This window comes from Camelus dromedarius, chromosome 20, assembly GCF_036321535.1.
Source record: "Camelus dromedarius isolate mCamDro1 chromosome 20, mCamDro1.pat, whole genome shotgun sequence".
Lineage (NCBI taxonomy): Eukaryota > Metazoa > Chordata > Mammalia > Artiodactyla > Camelidae > Camelus > Camelus dromedarius.
In genome coordinates, this window is record NC_087455.1 from 34,374,060 (window position 1) to 34,399,842 (window position 25,783).

Here is a 25,783-nt window from a genome sequence, read left to right on the forward strand (position 1 = left end):
TTCAACAGATCAGTTAGTGGATATAAACTATACTCTTATCTGACATTACATTACCCGCTTAGTGGATTTTTCAATGAAACTTTTCTCCTAAGCTAAAACATATATTAAATTTTAAATATTATATATTTAAATATTAAATATTATAAATTCTATAACTATGATAGTTTTATAATTTTTAAAATGTTATAATTAAATTTAAAATATATCTAAAATATATGCATATACTTTAAATTTTTAAATAAATTGACTCACAAGAAGTTGCAAAAACAGTACTGAGAGTTCCTGTACTCCCAGGCCCCCAAAGTTCTTCCTCTGCTTGCCATGGACTGAATATCCTCCTTGATTTCAGCCACATCTTTATCAACTCCTGCTGGAGCAAAGGCAGCGCTCACTACAGGGACCAGTGTACTGATCTGCTTGGCTGTCGTAACAAAATACCATAGGCTGGTGTCTTAACAGAAACTTATTCCTCATAGAGAACTTAATCTTTTTTTTTAAACGCCTTTATTGTGGTATGATTCCTGTACAGTAAACAGAACTTACTCTTGAAATGAATGCATATAGTGGAGTCCATGCTTAGCTGGGAATTCTCCCAGTTCACTTCCGGCTGGGAAGCCCAAGATCAAGGTTCCTGCTAATTCCGTCTTGGTGAGACCTCGCTTCCCAGAGATGATCTAGGGAGATGGCAGTCTTGGTATGTCCTCGTGTGGTCCTTCCTTGGTTTGTAGGGAGGGAGACAGAGGTAGAGACAGAGATGTGTCTTCCTCTTCTTATAAGGATCCCCACCCTTATGACCTCATTTAACCTTAATTACCCCTTAAAAGCCCAGCTCCATATACAACTGCTTTGGGAGTTAGGGCTTCAACACATGCATTTTGTGGGGACATACAGTTCAGCCCGGAGCAGGCAGAGATGGGCTGGGTAGGTGGCGTTCTGTGCACTTGAGGTTTTCTAGGTCACATTCTCTAGCCCTACTTACTCTTTATATCCCAACTGTTGCTCTTAAATCTTTGGTAAACACTTGGAGTGAACAGCAAACTTAACAACAGAGCAAACAAGTTGAAACTATGTTATTAACATTTCTTTGCAGTAAGAGAGTGCACTGTCTGTATTTTTAAGACTGAAAATAAAATTTGGTTGGACTTTTGTTATCACTAAGTGTCAATAATTCTAAACAATATAGGCAATAACCTAGTTCTCTAAAAAACTTCTGTTGCTCTAAATTCTGTTACTGTTGAGTAAGCTTGAAATTGAAATATTTCTATTAGTTATCTTTTAATGAACACGGTATTCTACATGGAAGTGAATTGGGGGAACTTCCAGTTAAACAGTTGACTCCTGTCACACACAGACTGAGCTATGCAAATTCATTTCAAGGCCGAGCTCATGAAGCATCAGAATAATCTGAACTCATTCTGAGCTTAGTCTCCAACCCTTGTGCTATTACATATACCTGTGTTTAAACCATAGATTTGAAATAAATAATCACAGCACAGAAATCATATGGATGAAGAAACAAGAGTTTGAATTATTCCATTTCTGCATATCATGTGACCCTTTGAACTTTTTATTTGTGTTTAAAATTTAAAACAGTAAAATTGAGTGTAAACTGCAAGGTTAGATATTTTGGATTGGTAAAGGGTAAGTTTTAGTTTACCCATAAAATATTTTGCCAAATTTAAATAATATCTTTCTAATCAAAATGTAGTATTCTTTTAAAATCGTTGTTTGTTTTAAACCTAGAAAAAGAATCAAGGAACTAAAAGTTACATCAGTGGTACAATTTGGTAGTTGCCTAAATCATTCGTTTTGCAGGTGGTTTTATTTTATTAAAATGTACTTATTAGTGACTAAACAATTATTTACAAAAATATTATTGTATTAAGATGTAACCAAAGGATCAAAATTCAAACTGGTAGGTAGATACAAATCTTCTGAATAAACAGTTGTGCTTTTTCTCTTTTGTACTATGATTTTTATTTTATTATTTAATTAACTCCCCCTTTTTTTTAATGGACACACAAACACATATATAAAGTTCATTAGATGAAAATTTTCATTTTCCCTATTTCTCTTCTGGTCCTTATTGTCATTCATTTAATTTTTTTCACTTTTTTTACTTACAGTACATACAGCAATAAATAAAAAACAGTTGCATTCTGTTACCACAATTGTAATGCTGGGAGAGGAAGAAAGGGGAGAAAAGGCAAATGCTTTCTTAGAAGAACCTTCCCACCCCACAAAAAACAAAACAAAAAAAACATTAAAAAAAACTGATCAGAAGAAAAAAATGAAGAACTGGGAAATAAAAACTAAGATTCCCCAAACTCAACAGAGCTCAGAAGTGAAGGCCAATCCTGTTTCAAAGCAGGGTGGGGATACATGCACCCCAATGTTCACAGCAGCACTATTTACAATAGCCAAGAGATGGGAGTAACCTAAATGTCCATCAACAGATGACTGGATAAAGAAGCTGTGGTATATTTATACAATGGAATACTACCCAGCCATAAAAGAGAATAAAATAATGCCATTCGCAGCAACATGGATGGACCTGAAAATTGTCATTCTAAGTGAAGTAACTCAGAAAGAAAAATATCATATGATATTGCTTATATGTGGAATCTTTAAAAGAAAGGACACAAATGAACTTATCTACAAAACAGAAATAGACTCACATAGAAAACAAACTTATGGTTACCAGGGTGTAAAGGGGGTGGGAAGGGGTAAATTGGGAATTCAAAAATTGCACCTCTTGGTGAGTGATGGAAATGTTAGCTATCTTGATTGTGGTGGTGGTTTCATGGGTGTGTACACCTATCAAAATTCATCAAATTGTACATCGGAAATATGTGTAGTTTACTGTCCAGGAATCATACCACAATAAAGGTGTTAAGGAAAAAAAAAAAAGAAATAGGGCTGATGAGAAGTGGGGACACAGACTGTACAGTGGGACTGTGGATCATACCTATTTACAGGGAAGTAGATAAGGTCTGGTAAAGGGTGGAGCAAATCGAGTGTGAACCCTGGGCAAGGACAGAAAGCTCCGCCCTCTAGCCTGACTCCTTTTCTGTCCCCTCCCATGGCCTATGCTATCCTGAGACTGCTCTCCAGTTGCTCCGTTAATTCCCCAGGAAAGGCGAACCTCTACGCAAGAGCTAGGTTGGCAAGAATACAGGTGAAGTAGGAGTCAGAGTTGCAGGAAGCTCACAGTGGGACTGGGCTTGAGCAGCTGCCACTGGTACTGGTTTCCGAGTCCCTCCCCAAACCTCATACACATCTTGGATTCCGTTTAATTAAGAAGGTAAGAGGGCAGGTAAATCAATCAAACCCCCCATAAAACAATTATTACAACTGAACTACCATTAATTAAAGGGCAAAGTGCAGGAGGATATAGCAGCCGGGGCTGAGGCCAAGTGAAGGCCAGAGCGGGAAATACTTAATCAGAGGGTGGGTATCCGAAATGGGTCCCTCCTCCAGTTAGATCACAGCAGAGCTGAAGGTGCAGGCAGCCAGCGAAGATTCTCCGGAGGACTCTGGGGCCCAGAGCCTCCCCCCTTGTTGGGAAGAAGCCGCCTAAGAGGCTGGGTGAGCGGAAAGGAGTCTTGGGAGAGTTCCAGCGCCACAGATGACACTGCATCTCCACCTCCTCGGTCTCTGCCCTGTTAGCCAACCACTCGACTCCCACCAGCTGCCCGACAGCTTTTCTTCCCATTCTCACATCTCCTAGAAACACAAGGCCAGCACACGGACAGTGTTTTCAAATAGGAGAAACTCCAACCGAATAAAAACAAAAAAGGAAATGCTCCCTTACTCCCGCCTGCTCGGACTTTCTTTCCTCCAAGCCCTTAACGTGACTGAACTGGAAACCTTCTTCCTCTGTTCCTGGCTCACCGCCTTCTCCATCCTGGGGAGAGGCGGGAAAGGGGTTCAAGAACAGACTGACCAAAAGCAGAAGGGGAAGGAGTGGGAGACAAAAAAATGTTTTCTAAAAAAATGAGGAGGAGGAAGAGACAAGATAAGTAGGTCACTGTCCTTGTGTCTATAATGCAAAGTGAAGAAAGCTGGTTTTGGAAGGGAAGTTCTGGGAGATCTGGTGCCCAAGGCCCGGAGTAGGGGTAGGAGGCCAGTGGCAACAGCTGCCTGGTGTTGGCTGCCTTGCTGAAGCGGTAAAAAGTGCCACAGCGGAGCTGTGAGGAGGCAGCCCTTGGAGCCAGGGCTCTGTGTGCTGCTACCGTGTGCGGAGGGGTGGGGATGGAGGTGACGTCTCAGCTCTCAGGTTAGCTCTGTACTTGCTGGCTGCGAGCCACCCCCTCAGTTGCTACAACACTGGCTCTTACTCTGCTGGGACTGCTCATGGGGCTTCACGCCCTGGCTTCAGCCTCCTGCACCCCGCGGATTCTGGGATTCACTCTGGCAACTTCTTAGCTCTTGCCAGGAAGAGATCATTCCTGTTTGTAGCTGTCTTGGCTGAAGTCTCCATGAACAATAAGCTGCTGTCACCTGCATACACCTGGGCCTCTTCCTACCTGACCAGGCGCCTGCTGGCCAGGTCAGCTGTGGTCCCCACCAGGGCAGAGGTTGCCTGCATCCTTGGCTCTGCCATGATGCTGGGAATAGCCTGTCGCTGTATTTCCCTTATCCACAGTCTAGTGAAATAGAAAAGCAAATGTATAGAGTAGCACTCAATAATTCAGGGACAAATCTGTCATTTCTGGGTTTTATACACTGAAAAATTTCAGCCTTAATACCCTTCTCAATTTTAAGACCATTTGTATAGAGACCAAATATTCTGTGAACCTTTCTGGACCAAACAATAACCTGTTTATCCTAGTGAAGACACAGACATATCAGAAAAAAAAAATAAAGGTAATAATTTTAATTTAAAATGTCATGTTCTGGTTTTACTAGTAATTCAAAAGGAAAAAAGATTAGGACATATAATTAATGTATGTTCTGAAGATACAGTTACTTTCATCCACTTTTGTAGTTTGATCAGTCACTAGCAAATTGTTTAAAATTTGTAGTTTTAATCTTCAGATTTTCTGGATTTTTAAAAAACAAGTAGTGAGTTTTTAAAATCCCACAATTAATCATAGTTAATTAATTAATAAATAATGTAGAATTATAGTTCCTACATACACTTATGCTTATTATAAATGATAGTGATGAAGAAGTATGGTGAGAGATTTATGTGTGCCAAAAAACATTAAATGCATTAAATAATCAAAATTTTAGTATCTGAAACCGTTCACTAACTGACAAATAAGCCAGTATTTTTCAAGACTTTATATGTGTTCAAAATGTCAAATAGGTGGCAGGTCTTTCCAGTTTGCAGTTATAAATACTGTAAAAGTCGTTTTGTTTACAGTTATAAAATGTTTTAAAGTGTGTTATAGTTACGTGTAGAAGGTTGATCGTGTTTACAGTTATCAAATGCTGTAGAACGAGAGGAGGGAAATAGCTCAGTGTAGAGCGCATGCTTAGCATGCATGACGTCCTGGGTTCAATCCCCAGTACTTCCACTAACAAAAAACAGAAAGAAAGAAAAATACTCTTGGTTGTTGGATTAGGCAAAACTCTTTTGGTTGCAAGTGATAGTAACTCAATTTGATAGCTACTGACTACCTTGGTTTCAGGTGCTTCCTTCCAGCTTCTCTGCCTGATAGGGAAGATGTGGTAAACATGGGAGGGGCTGTGGCTCTCCCAGTTTGAGTTGCAGACTTAGTTCTGAAGCAGTCACTGTTGCCAGGTGGATAGGTTAATCCAAAGGTATATGAGACAGATAAACCACATCTGTCCACTAACGCTTCCTTTCAAAATGACTGTCATTTGTGAACAGCCCTGTAGGAGCTAAGATTGGGTTGTCTTCATTTGGAAAATGACAATACTGCTGGATTTAATTATTATTTCATAAAAAGGAATTGTAATTCATACCATTATGGATCTCAGGGTTTGTGCTGAAACTGAAGAGATTTTCTTACAGGATCACATTTATGTTTGGTAGGAAAGCTATCTCCAACATTAATTATGTTTGTCATCCTATTATTTAGAAATAGGATATTTGACTTTTTTTTAACACAAGAAGACCACTGTGAATATATATAATGCTCCATTTTAAAAATTCTTCCCTAGAGCTTGGTACATTGTGTTAATTACTATAAAAAGTTACTAGAAACATTTAATTTTATAAACATAAAATTTAAAGGAGTAATTGCTTTAAGATGATTAACTCAGTTCAAGTTTATTCAATAAACAATAGTTGAGATGAACTATAGGCTAGGACACTGGGGGAACAAAGATGAACAAGACACTATCTCTGCCAGAAGCCAATGGAGAGAGGGAAGACACACACATGTAATTTTAATATAATATGCTAGGTACAACGTTAGAAGAATGTGCAGACATAGGGGAGAATGCAGAGGACCAGCACACTCAGGAAAGGCTTTGTGGAGGAAGTGAGCTGAACCTTGAAGAAAGAACAAAACTGAGCTGGAAGAAGATGCTGAGAAAGGCAAGCCTGGCAGAAGTTCAAGCCAGAAGCAATGGCTCAGAGGTGTAAATCACTATGGCACATATGCAGAAAGCTCAAGGAGATGATGGAATCAGAGCACAAATGTCAAGGTGGAGAGTGACAGGAGACAGAGAGAGAGGGAGTGTCTTGACATTCAGGGCTATGATGCTAAAGAGTCTGGACTTTCTGCAGGTCAGATTTGTTTCAGGTGGGCCACATGCTGCAGTGTGGCTGATGGCTTAAAGCAGGGCAAGACTGGAGGGAGGGAGTCCAGTCAAAACACTGATACAACAGTCTGGTGAAAAGATGATGAGGGACTGAACTAGCTGAGACCAAAAAAGTCTGTCTTAATCATCATTTTTTCCTCTTCTTTTTTTTTCCTCCTTTCTTTTTCTCTGAGTCCCACTGAGTGACAGTTGCCACTGGCACAGTCCCAGGGCAAGGATGTAATTCAGGGTTTTCAATTTCAGCGCCAGCTACCAAATCCTGGCCCCACTGCCTGCGGGAGGACTTGTGAAAGTGCCAGTGTCTTCTTACTCACCTTTGAATCTCCAGTGCTTAGTGTATTTCCTGGTACATGGAATGTACTCAAATAATATTTACTAATTGACATAAATTTCTTTTTCGTCTTCTGCATTCCAATGAAATCTCCATCTTTGGGCTTTAGAATCACATTTCTAATAACTATCATAATACATACTAGAGTCCTAGAAAACAACTGCATAAATACATCATGCAGAATACAGCAGGAGTGTATATGCTGCTAAATAAAATAAACTGGAAAAATCTACTTAACGTGACCATAAATTCATTCCACAAACATCATACTTAGCTTTGCTTTTCCTGGACCACAGGGTTGTGGATAAGGATATAGATTTAAAAGGATTGTTTCAATTATCATTGCAATTAAAAAAAAAAAAACCTAACTAAAGCCAAATGGCCTAAACAACTAAGTAATGCTTTGTGCAGAAATAAGCAAATTTGCAGCTGTGTTGCCTACAGAAGGCCATATATCTTGCTGGGCACTTGTTGATTGACTTACTGTGATAAGTTCTGAAAAGTCTCTGAAACCAGAGTTTAATCTGAAATGGGGCATTTCATGTAAATATATTATGGAAGACTAAAGTATCAAGATGAGGAGACCCAGAGGAAGCTAGGAGGTGAAGGCAGCAGAGGAAGAGTCACATGAGGCCCCAAGCAGGGAGGACTATTAACCACTATCACACTGGGAATCTGACACCATTCAACCTATTCACTGGATACTCAAAGGGAATTTCAACCTTGCCCACATTTCTTCGCTTTCTGATAAAGAATCATGGTTTTCGCATTTCTTTTACATTACTCACTTTTGGACTTTTTTCTTCCAATGCCCCCTAAATTGGTGAGATGTTTTGGGAGGAAGATTATGAATAATAATGGCATCCTTAGTATCTGCTTTTTTTTTTCTTTTAAATAAAGGGGACATTCCCACAAGATGCTTTACCAATACATTAATGAGACATTTTCATTTTGTGAAATAGGGATGGGGGTGGAGCAAAGTCAGGTTTTAACAGGGAACATTTTCAGGGAATATCAGAAAGTCTGGAAGTCCTTTTCCTGTACAGCTCTTGTGATTTTAGAGTCTAAAATTTACCCTATGACAGTGCCCTTAACAGTTTGCCATTCCCAGAGATAACTATTTAATGTTGTTTCATTTCTTTCTAACCACAGTGTCATAAGTGAGATACAAAAAGATTAAGCATGGCAATTACTGGCAGACAAAAGGCTCATGAAATCATGACACGATAATTTCATATTGCTAAAAAAATTGTAAAACAGCATTAAATCCTACGGTTGCAAAATCACTCCTGGCTCCGTAATTGTTGACTTGGTGACTAAGAAACCAGCAGCAGCCACCAAAGACAGATCTGAGTCTGAAGACGTCAGACTTTTGCAATGACACAGTCTATTTCAAAATATGTTCCATTGTTCCATGGCTGTTAATAGGTGTTACTCAAAAAGAGGTTTCAGTCAAAGAAGCTTGTGAAACAGTTGACTAAACAAAGTTCATCGGCCTCTCTGCTGAAGCATTTCTTAAAGCCTTCACTACACTAGTGCACAAAGGGAACCTCTAGGTGGGGGTTACAATATACTCTACTTGCCAACTTTGTTTGATCACAGGACCTTTTCTTCGAGGAGCATCCCATAGGACTAATGTTGAGCATAACGGAGTTTGGGCTTTAGACCACAAAAGTGAGGTGGATTTTAAAATGTGACTTTGAGATAGTCTACATAGTGGACTTTTGTCAGTTGCCTTCCCAGCAACACTCTCCTCTTTCCCTTCCTCTAATCTCAGTTTCTGTTTTGGGATCCTGAGGATCTGGGGAGGCTGATTCCACCTTGAATCCAGGGATGAAACACATGACCTAGGCTCAGCCTGGGAACCATGATTGGTTCAGAGGTGGGAGGTATCAGAACTAGCCCAATCTGAATTTTTTCTAGAAGTGCTGATGGGAGAACTCTGTTGGCTTCTTCCCGCTGGATGTGAGAAAGCAAGCTATCCCAGGAAATTTAGGGTACCATCCTGGAAATGCAAGGAGAGCCAGCTTTACAAAGAAGGCAGAGCACAAACAGCAAGAAACTGGTCTTCAGGGTTTTGCTTGGAGTTAGCCCTACCTCTGGACGTTTTGTACACAGGAGCAATCCAATAAATCCCCTTTACTGTTAAGCCAGTTGAGTTTGGTTTCCTATTATTTGTGACAAAATTCCTACTTACTGATAGAGTTGCCTACCATGGCAAGACATATAAGGGGCTGCCGCCTCTTAAGAAAACAAATCTTTAACAGTAAAAAGACTGACTCCCTTTTCCCTCCAGGTGAGTTTCAGAGTCTCACTCTCCCTTGGGATCTGTGACTGCTCACTGCTGCCATGACACAGATGTTCCAAAAAGTCTGTTGTTCTCACTTTTGTGCTCCTATACAAGTGTAATCAAAACCTCCTGCTCCAGTTTCATCAAATCAGCATTTCTAGAACCCACTATGCATCAGGCAAAAAGGTCAAAGATAGGACAGTTCTTGACTCTCAAGAAACTCGCAGTCTAAGGCAGTTTTCAAGTTTTCCAAATAATTTTACTTGAAATTATGGGAAATAAACATAGAAGTTGGAAGAGTTATAAACAGTCTACTTAACAAACAAGTTGCCACATGTAGCACAGCTCATCTTTTCCCAACCTGCCTGCCATTTTGAGACATTTTCACTCTAGTTCCAAGGAGTTGGCCCAAAGTGGCCTGCCTGGGCCCTCACCTCCTGGCTGCTCCCTTTTCTCTCCAGGGAAGAAGCGTCTTCATTTAATACCCAGAAGGAGCTGCCTAGGCTTCTTGATTTTATTTACTTATTTTTTTTAGGTAAAATTAAAAAAAAAATCAATTATTTTAAAGTGAACAGTTCAGTGGCTTTTAGTACACATACCATGTTGTACAACCATAACGTGTTCATCACCCCAGAACATTTTCATCACCCCCTGCCTAGTTCCAAAACATCTTTATCACTCCTTAAAAAGCCCTATACCCATTAAGCAGCCATTCCCCTTCACCCCCTTCCCTCGGTCCTTGGCAACCTGCTTTCTAACTCTGTGGATTTACCCCCTCTGGATAGTTACCATAATGGAATCAGATGCTGTCTTTTGTGTAAGGCTTCTTTCACTTAATATAATGCATTCAAGGTTCATTCATGGCATGGCATACAGTAGTACTTCATTCCTCTCTATGGGTATGTAAATACCACGCTTGGCTCATCAGTACCCAACTGATGGACATTAGGATTGTTTCCACTTCTGAGCTATAGTAAATAGTGCTGCTATGATCAAGTGTTTGAGTCTCTGTTTTTCATTTCTTTGGATAAACAGCTAGGAGTGAAATTTCTGGGTCACATGGTAACTCAGTGACTTTTTGAGGAACCATCAAACTGTTTTCCACAGTAGATGCACCATTCTACATTCCTACCAACAACCTATAAAGGTTCTAATTACTCCACATCCTCACTGTATCTTACACTTTTTTTTTATTATAGCCGCATTACTGAGTGTGATGTGTTATTTCATTGTCTTTTTATTTCTATTTCCCTAAGAATCAGTGATGTTGAGTATTTTTTCATGTGCCTGTTGACCACTTACGTATCTTCAAAGAAATGTCTTCGAAGTCTTTCGCTCACATTTTAATTGAACTGTTTTTCTTTTTGTTGTTGACCTGTAAAAGTTCTTTATTTATTCTGGATAGTAGACCAATATCAGATACATGATTTACAAATTTCTCCCCCATTCTGTAGGTTGCCCTTTCACTTTCTTGATGATGTCCTTTGGTTCTTAGGCATTTGACCCTTTATTCAGCAAAGCAACCGTAACTATCTTGGACTGCCCTCTTTGTTTCAAGCTTCTGCCTGAAAAATAGACTTCTTCCCTCAGTATCTGACATCAGAAATGACATCCCCCTTCCTGGGAAACCTACAAGAATGTAGCTTCATCCCTATAGTGTAATGCTGTCTTAATATAAGAAAGCACAAAAGTCATAACATTCATAGAACAGGGAATTGCACACATTTGGTAACAGAGAGGTACTTTCCTTTCCTTACAAGATATCCTCAGGGAATAGCCCTGGGGGTTGCAGGAAACTATTGATCTGGAATCCTACCATCTTAAAGCTAGAAATCTTGAAAACTGTAATCAGTCATGAGGTGATACTGTGGTAATGTTTCTAGTACTTCGTGAAGGGTTTAGATAAGGAAAGTTAGAGAAAGTTGGTCATTGTGGCCCTAGCCCTGCCTGAGATATATGGTGTGCTAGCTAATGGACAATGCTATTATATCTGTTGAGATGTTTCAGTCGCAAATAACAGAAAAACCAACTCAGAAGGACTTACACAGAAAGGACAACGTACTGTCTTATATAACAAATCTGGAAGAATAGGAGTACCAACACTCATTAATTCAGGGACTTAACCATGTCACCAAGAGCCCAGTTTCTATTTTTTTGCTCTGCTCCCCTCAGAGTATTGCATGGTTGCAAGACGGTAACTGAAACTCCAGCAGCTCCAGGCGTAATTCCACATTAACAACTGGAGTTAGAAAAGGAATTCTTTCTATATATGTACGTATAACTGAATCACTCTGCCATACAAAAGAAAGTAATACAACATTGTAAATCAGCTATACTTCAATTTTTAAATATGTTTAAAAAAAAAAAGGAACTCTTTCATCCTTGGATCTTTTTCAAAATTGTGGCAAAATATACATAACATCAAGCTTACCATCTTGGCCATTTTTAAGTGTAAGTTCAGTTGTATTAAGTACACCTATATTTTGTGCAACCATCATAATTACCATTCATCTCCAGAAGCCTTTTCATCTTGCAAAACTGAAACTGTACCATTAAACAGTCACTCCTCTTTGCCCCTTGCCCCAGTCCCTGGCAACCACCATTCTACTTTCTGTCTCTGTGAATATGACTATTTTAGGTACCTCACGTAGGTAGAATCATACAATATTTGTCCTTTTGTGATGGGCTTATTTCACTTAGTATAATGTCCTCGAGATTCATCCATGTTGTCAGAATGTCCTTCCTTTTTAAGGCTGAATGATATTATTGTTTATCCAGTCATCTATTAATGGACATTTAGGTTGCTTCTGCCTTTTGGCTATTGTAAATAATGCTGCTGTGAATATGAGTGTACAAATATATATTCGAGTCCAGGTTTTAATCTTTTTGGAAATGGAATTGCTGGATCATACAGTAATTCTATATTTGATGTTTTGAGGAACCACTACAGTGTTTTCCACAGCACCTGCACCATTTTCATTCCCACCAACAGTGCACAATGTTCCAGTTTTCTACATCCTTACCAAGACTTTTTCTTTTCCTTCTTTTTACTAAATACCAGTCATCCTAATGGGTGTGAAGGGACATCTCATTGTGATTTCAGTGTGCATTTCCCTAATTATTAATGATGTTGAGCAACTTTTCATGCGCTTATTGGCTATATCTTTTTTGAAGAAATGTCTATTCAAGTCCTTTGCCCATTTTTTGGTTTTGTTTTTTTGTTTTGTCTTTTGTTGTTGTTTGTTTTACGTATTTTTTTAAATTGAGGTATAGTTGCTGTACAATATTATATAAGTTTCAGGTGTGCAACATAGTGATTTGCAGTTTTTACAGGTTATGCTTCATTCTTTCATAAGAAAGGTTATAAGTTAAATTACCATCCAAATCCTTGCCATTTAAACGACTGTAAAACATTAACCATGACTTAAGTTTGTAGGTTTAACAATTAAGAGCTTATAGTCACTCCCCTGCCAGCAGGTGGCAGTAGACAGTGTAACAGGGCCTTGGAGTCCAAAATGTCAAACTGAGATTTAAATTTTCAACATTTTTAAAATTTAAGTAATAACAATAATAAAATTTATCAGAGCAGCTGAATTTATTAACCCATCATTTTGTCCCCTTTTATTTCTGTCATTATTACTGACTAGAATTTTAAAGTCAAATAATCACTAAACATTGAGTTCCATGTACTTATTTTTAAATTTTTGTTTGTTTCGCTGGGGCGGGGGGAAACAATTAAATTTATTTATTTACTTATTTAAATGGAGGTATTGGGGATTGAACTCAGGACCCTGTGCATGCCAAGCATACACTCTACCCCTGAGCTCTGCCCGCCCCCAACTTCTATGCACTTATGCCTAGTCTCAGAGACTATTATTTTAACAAATTTCTATAACTTCTTTATTTTTAATGGCTCTCTTCATTCTTTCCCTTTCCATATTCACTGCCAACAATCCAAATCAGTCTTTTAACTCTTCACATGAATTATTTTAATAATTTTCTTAATGCTCTCTTTGCTTCTAGTCACCTTTTATTTCAATTAATTGTAAACATTGCACGAAGAGTAATCTTTCTGACATATCTTTTATATAATTTCATTCTCCTTTCAAAAAGCTCAATGCTCAACCTCAATTCCTCTGTTCACTCCCAGTTTACAAAACAAATTCCAATGTGCAATTCAAGGCAATCCTCCACTGGACCTCCACTGACCTCTTCCATCTTTAGCTCCTACATTCAGACTCACCTACTCACTGATCACACTGGTCTTTTCTACCTTGGCTTAAATTGTTACCAACCAGGAACTCTCTTTCTTCCTCTCTGGCCATCTCATTCTTATCTATTCTTCAGACACTACTTAGTTCAAATTCTATTTCTGTAAAGACGTAACTGACCATTCTCATTTATTCAACAAGTCATTCAACAAATACATAAAGAGTACTTACTGTGACCCTATACAATTAGGCAAGTAGTACCTTCCTTCCTTCCTTCAAGGGGCTTTGCAGTTTCTAAAAGGAAGTTACAATTACAATGCAGGAATAAGTGATATAATAAAATATAGAGCTAGAGCATGAAGGAGTCCCTTGCTGGTGTTGTGTGTGGTTGTCAGAGAAATTTTCCCAAGTTCTGAAAAATGAATAGAGGTAGCTGGCAAAGAAGGGACAAGCACATTTCAAACAGATAAAAAAAAGCATGATTTGAAACATGGATATACAAAAAAGCATTTATAATCGGAAGATCAAAATCAAAACACAAGAAAACACTCAAGCACTCTAAACACGTAAGCAGTTCTAAATGCTCACTCTCAAATTCTGTACTTAAGCTAGGAAACTGATTGGTCAGATCTGTTTTAAACGATCCCTCAGGCATAACTTATAACAGAAAAGAATCTGAAAAAGACTAGACATGTACGTATAACTGAATCATTTTGCTGTACACTTGAAACTAACGTAACATTGTAAATCAACTATATGTCAATTAAAAAAAAAGAATAATTTGAAGTGGATATCATTTCTAAAAAAGTCCCTCAGGCGTCATTCTGGAGGATGCATTGGAGTAGAGGGAGACCAGTCAGAAGGCTGTTGCAGTACAATGGACAATTTCTGTGGAAATCAGCTCATGGAGGACGGTAAGGATGGAGAAGAGGGGCCACGTGTGAATGTCTTTATGGAGGTGAGCTATCAGGACTGACTGGATGGGATGGGAATGACTGCAAAGTCTCTGGCTTAAGCAAATGAATGAAGAGTGGTGGGAGAAGTGGACAGCGGTCTAGGGATCCCCACTTTATGGGATGCGGGACCTGAAGATCACTGACACTGACTCTCCCAGGATCACACAGCTAATGAGTGTCATAGCCCAGACTACATGCGGCTTATTCTCTGTTTGCTTCTCCAGATCCATTTTCCACCCTTCTCTGCCCTGCCCCGTCACCTGGCTGGCAGTACACGGCGTCACCTGGACTTCTCTGCCCTCTGGCTTCTAACTGGGTTTGGCCCCAGGGAGACACAGAGAGATCACAGTGTGGGAGGAGAGAGGCTGAGGAATGCATTTCCCCTAGCTCTCTCCTGAAGCTAGGAAAAGCTGAAGTTTTATCAGAGGTTGAATTCCTCTGGACCAGTGTTTCTCAAACTATCAGTGGTGAATGATCTTTTTTTTAAATTAACATCCACAATTGGTCAACGACTTCAAAAAAAAAATAACAAAAATTAATTACTAGAAAAGTGAAATAAAACTCCCCCAAAGACATACAAAATATAACCCTCAGGTTTTATATTATTCTATTCGACAAATATAACTTAGTGTATTAAGTTGCTATAGAAGTCTCTAAGTGCTCACTGTCTATTTCTGTACTTCTCTGTTTGGATGGTAACAAGTAGTTTGTGGCCTGCCAGCCTCATGTTTACACCTGCAGCTCTGATTTTCTGAGACGTCTTCTTCGCTTGCTTCCTCAGCCCTGGGGGATTAATTGCTTCTCAAGACTGCTAGTCCATGTCTTTGATCCATTTTGAGTTGATTTTTGTGTATGGTGTAAGGGAGTGTCCTAGCTTCATTGTTTTACATGCTGCTGTCCAGTTTTCCCAACACCATTTGCTGAAGAGACTGTCTTTATTCCATTGTATATTCTTGCCTCCTTTGTCGAAGATGAGTTGACCAAAGTTTGTGGGTTCATTTCTGGGCTATCTATTCTGTTCCATTGGTCTATATGTCTGTTTTTTGTACCAGTACCATGCTGTCTTGATGACTGTAGCTCTATAGTATTGTCTGAAGTCTGGGAGAGTTATTCCTCCAGCCTCTTTCTTTCTCTTCAGTAATGCTTTGGCAATTCTAGGTCTTTGATGGTTCCATATAAATTTTATTATGATTTGTTCTAGTTCTGTGAAATATGTCCTGGGTAATTGGATAGGGATTGCATTAAATCTGTAGATTGCCTTGGGCAGTGTGACCATTTTAACAATATTGATTCTTCCACAAACAAACAAACAAAAACAAAGTGTAAATACAGGACAGAAATAGACTCATAGACAGAGAATACAGACTTGTGGTTGCCAGGGGGGCGGAGGGTGGGAAGGGATAGACTGGGATTTCAAAATTGTAGAATAGATAAACAAGATTATACTGTATAGCACAGGGAAATATACACAAAATGTTATGGTAGCTCACAGAGGAAAAAAATGTGACAATGAGTGTGTATATGACCATGTATGACTGAAAAATTGTGCTGAACACTGGAATTTGACACAACATTGTAAAATGATTATAAATCAATATAAAAAGTTAAAAAAAAAAAGACCGCTAGTCCATGAATGTGTTACCTTTGACTCTGCTCACACCTCTTAAACAGTTCCTTCATTAAACTCTTTTTTAGCTTTATTGAGGCATAACACATTCAATAATCTGCATATATTTAAAGTGCACAATTTGCTGATTTTGATAATATACACTGTCAAACTATCACCATAATTAATACAATGATCATATTCATTACCTCAAAAGTTTTCACTCAACATTCTTTGTTTATTTTTTTAATTTATTATTAAAGATCCTGGAATTAACCTTTTGAATATGCCATCTCTTTCCTGCCAAAACCCTCAGCCCCACATCTCAAAAATTCATGTAATCTCTTTATACTATACAGTTTTAAGAAGTCATCTTTCTAACATTTGTGTTTCATTTCTACAACTCTATTATTAATTTATTTAAAATCATGATCATATTTCACTTTGCTGCATTCATCTTGCTGAGCTCAGAAAATCACTTTTTAAGTAGTTATTCAAATTTAGAATTGTTTGATTGTAAGACATATAGACCCACTGAAGCTATTTAAATACAAAGGGATAACAGTAAGAAAAATTAACCTCAAACAAGAGCAGTGACATGGCCGGCCCTCCCTCAGTGAACCTGCTGGACCCAAGGCAGCTGAAGGACTTCGGCCAAGCTAACCATCACACTCATTCTAGTCTAGACCTTTATCACTAAGTTGACTTGACTCCACTCCATGGATCTGCTTCCTTCTGTCCTGCTACCAGCTGGGAGTTTCACTTGAGTCTCTCATCATTTTGAATCAGGCCACATACATCAGAGGTTGCTGCCAACCGGTGACTCCCCACATCCCAGCTTGTGCCTGGGGCTTGTACTTGACCAAGTTAGCTGGAGCTGGGAGCCCACATTATAGTCACTGCACAATCTCAGAAGACTTAAGGGGGGAATTTCTGATGCGGGAACATAGGTGGACAGAGAGAGAGAGAGGGAGAGGAACCTAATTAACAGTTGCTCATCAGTTGACATGAAGTTCTTATATAAAAACAAATTTTAGCCAACTCAGTTCATTCTACCCGCCATCTCCAAATCCACCTAGCCTTTGTACTTACGTTTTCATAATCCATAAGGCTGGTGTCACTAGCCCTTAAAAAAAGTACAGAAATAGTTAAAGGTGCTAAGGTTCTGGTTCAAGACGACAACGTAGTAAGATCTTGAGCGCACATCCTCCCACAAACACACCAAATCTAAACCTACACATGGAACAAATTCCTCTGAAAAAAATGTAAAGTTGTTAAGAGCAAGTTTAGAGTAAGCTACCATTGCTAGTAATTAAGTTCTAAAAAAATTTAGAGACGTTTCTTTACTTTATACATCTCAGAGCCTGTAACACTCATGGTAAAGCTCTAAGAGGGAGCTGGGGTATACAGGGTTTCCCAAATTACTTTTTAAAATTTTTTGGGGGTGGAGTAGTAATTAGGTTTGTTTGTTTGTTTATTTTGGTGGAGGTACTGGGGATTGAACCCAGGACCCAGTGCATTCTAAGCATGCACTCTACCACTGAGCTATACCCTTCCCCCCAAATTATTTTGATCACAGAGACCTGCTCCATGGTGCTTCTGGAGGGAACATGCTTTGAGAGATTTTGGATCTGCTGAATACAGTAGAGCAATCACACAAAAAGGGAGAAAGTGTCACATGTAAGGTTTATGGTCTACATAGCAGAACAGAACCAGAGTTTTGGCTGTTCGCCAGTCTTTAAATTAGACAGGATCCCAGAGTGTGATGACTTTATGAGGCTGGAAGAAAGTTGGAAGATAGCTTTCTGAACTGGCACTATTGGGTGTGCTTAGTGAGAGGCAGTTTGTGTAGATAATGATCTACAATCCATGGATTTCTCAAATCTTTAGGTAATCTCCAGACCACAGTCTGAAGAATGATGTGTAAGTTTCACAGCAAGCCCTTGGCAGTAGGAAATTATCATAATAAAGTGTCACAAGAAAGGGCGGCAGCTGTTACTTTTAATCAGTGCGCTCAGGGAGGGAAGAAAATAAAGGCCCTTTGTGTTCCTGCTGGTGGATGGATGTCGTGCAGCTGGCAGTTTGCCAGACTCCCAAATCGGTCTTTCTTGATGTACTACACCATCTCTGGAGAGGCTGAAATGCTTGGCAGTTCATGCCGACCCTCTTCCTCCTCTGTGTACTGGTGTGCATGTCAGTCACCTTGGAAAAGAGCTCATCTGTTACCAGATAAATGCAACGTGGACTTAGGGCTGCTTAGCTCTCTCCCATCACCTCTGCATTTTTTGTCAAGTTGCCTGTGGCAAGCGTTCAGATTTGCATAAATTGCTTTTCACTATAGAGGCAATTCTTGTTTTTCTTCAAATGGCTCTTTTCACCGCAGGGTGGTGTAAATCAAAGAAGGAAAGACACTGTAGCTGGTAAAACAGCTATAGTTTACTACAGGCTGTTTACAGAGCCTTGTCCCAGGGGAGTTTATAAACTGACGAGCAAAACAGACAAAAATGAAAGGAAAAGAATAGTGCCATCCAAGCATCTGATACACAAAACATGCATAATATCTAGTTCTACATGTGATTTGAAATAGCTTAAAAAATCAATTTATTCAGCAAACATCTTTGACTGTTTAGTGTGCGCCAGCTACTGGGGACATATTAGTGAACAGGGTATAATCGCTATGCTGGCAGAAGCTCATAGACTAGAAGGGGATCCCTAACCTACAAATAAGGGCGAAAGCTGATTGGGTACTAGAGCTTAATGTGGTGTTGAATATACTCTGAAGTACAAATGAGAAAATATCAAATATGAGAAGCTGGGGAGCCGTGTAGTGCAGGAAGTATGTATGTACCACATTTTGTTTATCCATTCATTCAGTGATGGGTATTTGGGTTGTTTCCACCTTTTGCCCATTGTGAATAGCACTGCTATGAACATACATAGACAAGTATTTGAGTGCTCGTTTTCAATTCTTTTGGTATGTGCCTAGCAGTGGAATTGCTGAGTCATATGGTAATTCTATATTTAACTTTTTGAGGAATTGCCAAACTGCTTTCCACAGTGACTGCACCAGTTTACATTCCCAATGTACAAGGGTTCCAATTTCTCTACATTCTCACCAATTCTTATTTTTAGAAAACTCTAACCATCCTAATGGGAGTCAAGTGTCTCACTGTGGTTTTGAGCTGGCTTTCCCTGATGACTAAAGATGTTGAGAGTCTCTTCAAGTGTGTATTGACCATTTGAACTCCTTTGGAGAAATGTCTATTCAAATTCTCTGCCCATTTTTTAACTGAGTGGTTTGTCTTTTTGTTTTTGAGCTGTAAGAGTTCGTTATATATTCTGAAGAATAGACCTTTATTAAACATATAATTTGCAAATATTTTCTCACATTTTACAAATTGTCTTTTCACTCTCTTGATAGAGTCATTTCATGGACCAAAGTTTTTAATTTTGATTAAGTCCAATTTATTTTTTCTTTTGCTCGTGTTTTTGTGTCCTATCTAAAAATCCTTCGCCAAATTCCAGGTAACAGAGATTCACTGATATATTTCCTTCGAAGACTTTAATGGTTTTAACTCCATAATTATGTTTAGGTCCATGATTCATTTTGAGTTCATTTTTGTAAATGGTATGAGGTAAGGGCATAATTTCATTCTTTTGCATATAGACATCCAGTTATCCCAGCACCATTTATTGAAGAAATTATTCTTTCCCTATTGAAGGGCCTTGCCATCCTTGTTGAAAATCAATTCACTTTACATGTAAAGGTTTATTATTGACTCTTAATTCTGTTCTATTGGTCTATATGTTTATCCCTATGCCATTACCACACAGTTTTAATTACTGTAGTTTTGTAGTAAGTTTTGAAATTAGGAAATGTGTATCTTCCAAATTTGTTCTTTTTTTCAAGACTGTTTTTGCTATTTGGGGCCCCTTGCAATTCCATATGAATTTGAAGATCAGATTTTCATTTCTGGGGGAAAAAAAGGCTGTTATATACTTTTGATAGCGATTGCACTGAATTTGTAGACTGCTTTGGGTAATACTGTCATCTTAACAATATTAAGTCTTCCAATCCATGAATATGGAATATTTTTCCATTTGTTTAAGACTTCTTTAATTTTTTTCAGCAATATTTTGTAGTTTTCAGTGTGCAAGCTATTCACCTCATTGTTTAAATTCATTCCTTAGGTATTTCATTCTTTTCGGTGCTACTGTACCTGTATGTAGGTTTTTGAAAGCCATATCGAGGGTTCACATTCAAAACAGAAGAAAACATGTAAGCAAGGGCACAGAGATGCAAAATACCTCTGGATTAAGGGAGTCATATCTAGATGGGAATTGCTGAATCATCAAAGGGGGACAAGGTGAAAGAGTGAGCAAGGAGAAGTGAATGTGGGGCCTTATGTACTGTGAGGGGTGATGCATAGGCAATCAGGGATTCTGGGCTCTCCCAGAAGTCTGGTTAATACCTCTCTTTTCTTTGACCTCCTACATGTTTCTGCCCTCTCAGTCATAGCTGATGATTTCACTGAGACAACAGAAACCATCAAAATGGGAACTTCCTCATTTCCACATACTACCGTGCACCCATGGACTCCTTCTTGTCCCTGGTTACCAGCGAGCAGGTGTTCTTTCTAGCAAAGGTTACGTTCTACGTGGCTACCAGGTTCCACCCCTCCCACCTACTCAATACTTTTCTGCCTCAGATATCCCTTGTTTCTCTTCATCATCATTGTTTCTCTCTCCATTGCTTCATACCATCAATCTACATGCTCTGTTATTCTCCACCCTAAAAATACTCTTTCTTGACTCCATGTTCCCCTCCAACAACCACCTCATTTCTTTGTTTTATGCAACAAAAGTTCTTGAAAGAGTTGTTTATACAAGTCTTTTTTTTTCTCAACTCTTATTCATCTTTAAAAATTTTATTTTTTTTATTAGGTTATACATGTACATGGAAATAAATTCTATTTCTGTACCTTAGCCATCAAGTTGCCCTCCCTGGAGGCAACAACAATGATCAGTTTCTTGTATACTTATTTCAGAGATAGTCTATAAATTGAAATATATGTATGATATATATGTATAACACAAAGTGAAACCTAATGTAAGCTATGGACTTTAATTAATAATAAATCAATACCAGCTCATCAATTATAATAAATTTACCCTAATGCAAGATAATAATAATAGAGGAATCCTTGAGAGGAAAAAGGGAACTCTGTAACATTTATTCAATTTCCCCCAAAATTAAAATTGCTCTAAAAAGTAGCTTATTGTTACTTTTTTTAAAAAGCCACCTCACACTACTCTTTGGTCACAAAGAAAATCAAAGATAAGAAAATCAGACCAAAAAAAAAAAAAAAAAAAGAAAATCAGACCATATTAAAAAAATACTACTAATAAAAGCTCTATATGGTATATTAGTTACAGTTAAAGCAGAGCTTAAGGAAGAGTTGGTAGACATAAATATATATAGTAATAAATAAGAATATAAGTAACTTAAGCATCGCTAAAGAAATTAGAAAAAGAGCAGCATATAATCCTAGAGAGCAGAAAAAAGTAATTAGTAAATTCAAAAGCAGAAACTGAAGAATCAGAAAACAGAATGATAAAAGTAATAAATATGAATGTAAGAACTGGTTCCTTGATGAAAACAAATAGTAAAAGAGATAAACTGCTAGCTAATTGAGGAAACTGGATGACTAACGAAGTGGGTGGATGGGAGATTTAAATTAAAAATTGATTTATTACTAAATATTTCAGACATACCAAAAGGTACAAACAATAATGTAAGGCTCACCTGTGAAACGACTACCAACCTAAAAAGCAAAACATTATCAAAGCGTTTGAAGTCCATGGGCACTTTTCAATTACATCTCCCTCTGGTTCACCGCTGTCTTGAAATTTTAGTGTTTATCATTCCAATATTTTTCTCTTTAATTTTTGTAACATTCATGTGTTCCTAAAAATTAATGTTATATTCTATGTTTTGAACTACTTAAATGCTATTTCATAGCACATACACTTCAATATGTGAAGAACGTGTTTGCTTAACTGTTTTTTAGATTATCCGTTAGTAGACATAGCAACAGTTCTTTTCTACTTGCTTTATACTATTACATTTCATAAGTAGACCACAGTTTACTTATTACTTCTTATTAATGACAATTAAGTTTACAGATTATTTAAACTCTGAAGTGTTGCCATGGATATTCTTGTACCTGTCAGTATTTCTTTGGGTACATGTGCAAGAATTTTCCTAGAAGCAGGGTAGCACATGTAATTTTTACTAGATAATTTTTAAACGCTCTCCTAAGCTCTTGTGCCAATTTAGATTACTAGGTAGTTCCAACTGCTCCAATGTCCCTCAACGGGAGTCTTACCTCACTCTACATTTTAATTGTTCATGGCATTTCACATTAAAAATTTTTTGAATTTTATTTAAATAAGTCCTCACAATAAGCCTGTGGGTGAGGTATGTTTATGACTGATAATTCACATTTTGCAGATGAGAAAACAAAAAAACCTCTTCGTTTTGCAACAGTTTCGTTTCTTTTTTTTTTTTTTAACAAAAAAGTCTTACTTTTCAACCTCGCTGATTGCACCTTTTTCTCGACAACCCTGGAAAGGCTGCTTGTTGGAGGGTTCACTGGGCCGGACGTTCAGAGCTGGCAGCGCTCCCCACCCCTCCTCCGCCTCACCAAACCCTTCTGCGCGCTCCGTCACCCGGAGGCCGCCGTGGCGCTGGAACGAGGTAGAACGACGCGGTTTGGACCTCTGGAGATCCCGTAGTCCGCTCCTCTTCTCCCCCCGCCCCTCCCGGCGCTCAGAGGGCGCCCTCGGCCGCGCTGGAGAAGGCTGATCCGGCGACTTCCGGTAGCGCGACGCGTCGGGATAGGCCCAGATTTGCGGCGCCAGCGCTCTGGTCACAGGAAGTACCTCCAACTCTCCCTCTCTTGAGCCGCTGTCGCCGAGGTTGGAGGGCTGCCCCGGAAGTCCTCCCCCTTCCCCCTCCCGCGGCAAACATGGCGGTGGACTCGGCGATGGAGCTGCTATTTTTAGACACTTTTAAACACCCGAGCGCTGAGGTAAGACTTCGCGACGTGATTCCGACCCTGCTTGTCGACTTGGAGACCCTTACAAAAGGGCATTAGGTGTGGCTGGACTTTTTCTTCTGTCGATTGCCGCTGTGATTCCTCACACACACACCCCCTCCCCCAAGCTTGGGTGTGGGCGCCGCGTCTGAAGGAGGCCAGCGGTAGCCCCCCTCTTCCCTGCTTACCTCAGGCCTCTTTCCCTTCTTTGGTTGAGTCAGCTGCTCTACGTGCTTTGCTCCCCCCCACCCCAACCCTCCCCAGTCCGCTTTGGACCCTGAAACGGACCGTGGTTCTCAGGTTTACCGCGGGTGGTGTTTTGGAAAAGGTCTTGGATAGTTTGTGTTTGACAGTAGTGCTGGTGACTGAGCAGGTCACGCTGGTTTCGTGGTTCCTAAATCCCTTCTCCTAGGTCCCTTTTCTAACGGGAGTTATGCTTCCAGATGTGACCCTCATTCAGTTTAGGACTGCAGCATTCTCCAGTTTATCTCGAAACTTTAGTCTCTTGGAAAAATTTTATACTTTAGGACAAGAAATACACGGAACGTTTTGCGTGGAGAATACTTGTGAAGAGAATTGAGAGAATGGTAGTCAAACTGTAAAGCACAATTGTGTTGCGGTTTTGAAGGGCGAGAGTGGAGTGTGTACAGTAATCATTCTACATTAACTTGAGCACTCCGAATGTATGATTGGCTCTGGGATTTGTAAATTGAATAGCTGTTAGCGAAAGGTTCCCGAAAGCTAGCCAAAAACGAACCTTAATGGAGTCCATAAAGAAGTTTAAAGAAATCCCAGAGCTGTTTCTCTTTCAGTGTAAACTTAATCTAGAGAACTTTCCTTTTTTTTTTAGTTGAGGTATAGTCAGTTTACAACATTATATTAGTTTCAGGTGTACAATATAGGGATTCACAATTTTTATAGATTATACTCCACTGGAAGTTATTATAAAATATTGGCTATATTCCCCGTGCTGAACAGTATATCTCTGTAACTTATTTACTTTATACATACAGTAGTTTGTACCTCAAGAGAGAACTGTTTTTTCTTCAAGGATAGTGATGGTAGTGGGTAGCAGTTGTACTTTGGTACTTGGTAAAGTAAGAAGTTTGACAGCTTTGGTCTTCTAATGATTTTAACGAATGGTTTATAGGTCTATAAAAATCAAACGTTTGGAAGCTTTAGCATATCTTACTAATAGTGAATTAATTTGTGGTCTCTCATTTTGTGCGGGTCAATTAGCTCTGTTTGTTTAATGACCGTACTTCTCTGACTGTAATTTCAGCTAGACTTTGGAAAACTCACAATGGATACAGGAGTTGAGTAAGAACAAACCTGTCACGTGTACAGAAAGACAACAGTTGAAAAAAAAAGAAAAGCATATGATAAATTAGTTTAGTAGTATTCCAGTTTAGGAAAGTTAGCATTCATTTACTTACCATATACTTACTAGTATTTCTTAATTCATTCTTAAGCAGACATTAAGAATCAGTACTAACTACCTTTTTCTGGCAATGATTGGGGAAGGCTTAGTAGAGATCACATTTGAACTGGGTCTTGAAGGAGGAGTAGGGTTTTTCGGAGGATATGGAATGTTGAGATGTTTGTTCTCAAGGAGTTTATAACTAAGTATTAGAGATAATTTTTAAAAAGGCTGTATGATTTCAGAGGGGGGACAGATTACTTTTCATTTGGGAGTATCAGGGAAGACTTCATCAAAAGCAGTTGGTACATGAACTTGATCTTTGGTGGAAGAGGATATGTTCCACAATTATAGATAGTAAAGGAGGGCACTCTCCTGGAGTAGTCAGTCTGGAAGGGTATGCTGAATTAGTAGTGTGAAGTGGCACCTGATGGGCAGTTCCAAGCCTGATCACAGAGTTCCTTGAATGCTCAGTAAAGGAGCATGGGCTTTATTTTCTAAGAAATAAGTAGTTTTTGAGCAGGCAAATTATATGATTAGTAAAATACATTGGGTAGATTTGTACCTAATGTACTGATCAATGTATCAGTAATGCCTAAAATGGTTCAGAAAAATTAGAAGTGGAAAATTGAGAAGAAAAGGTGAGATATAATGAAAGCTTCAGTTAGCAGATGGGCACTAATTATTGTTAGCATTTATTGAATGCTTATTTTGTGCAAGACTCAGTACTTTGGTAATTTAAATACACTATCTCTAATCCTTCCATCAATTTTGAAAGATCATTATCCCCATTTGATAGAAGGAAACTGAGCATGAGAGGTTAGGTGATTTTCCTAAAGTGGCATAGCTGAATTAAGACATACAACACACATTTCCGGCTCTGAAGCTTTGCCATGCTGTGTCTCAGTGGGACTAAGGAGGAGGGAATAGGTATAAGATAGACACTGGTTATAGAATTGACAGGATGGCAACTGATTGTGTAAGAGTAGTTAAAAATGATAGAAGTCCACTTACAGAGACTAGAGAACTGGTGGGGCCATTATTAGTCATAAAGTCGAAGTGGGTTTGAAGTGAATTTGATGGAAACAAGATATTTTAGTTTTTGATTTGTTTAGTTGTACGCCAGAT

The 25,783-nt window shown here is 38.8% G+C and overlaps 1 protein-coding gene, 1 long non-coding RNA gene and 2 other non-coding genes across 5 annotated transcripts in view; 1 reads left to right on the plus strand and 3 right to left on the minus strand.

Annotated features, from left to right (window-relative positions):
- Window positions 1-6,909: 6,909 nt before the first annotated feature.
- Window positions 6,910-7,040, minus strand: LOC116149051 (small nucleolar RNA SNORA30/SNORA37 family). The gene has a single exon (XR_004132688.1). It is a non-coding gene; the product is annotated as a small nucleolar RNA SNORA30/SNORA37 family (small nucleolar RNA).
- Window positions 7,041-16,208: 9,168 nt separating this feature from the next.
- LOC116148893 (uncharacterized) lies at window positions 16,209-22,874 on the minus strand. Its single transcript, XR_010377059.1, has 2 exons — window positions 22,725-22,874; window positions 16,209-17,261 (listed from the first exon to the last, which is right to left on the minus strand). It is a non-coding gene; the product is annotated as an uncharacterized LOC116148893 (long non-coding RNA).
- TRNAS-AGA (transfer RNA serine (anticodon AGA)) lies at window positions 17,619-17,692 on the minus strand. The gene has a single exon. It is a non-coding gene; the product is annotated as a tRNA-Ser (tRNA).
- A 212-nt stretch (window positions 22,875-23,086) lies between the features above and the next one.
- Window positions 23,087-25,783, plus strand: part of VIRMA (vir like m6A methyltransferase associated) — a 55,152-nt gene continuing 52,455 nt past the window's right edge. For both annotated transcript variants that reach the window (XM_010976010.3, XM_010976012.3), the window contains exon 1: window positions 23,087-23,229. In XM_010976010.3, the coding sequence (XP_010974312.1) occupies window positions 23,167-23,229 (63 nt within the window). In that variant the 5' untranslated portion in view covers window positions 23,087-23,166. The remainder of the gene's footprint in view (window positions 23,230-25,783) is intronic.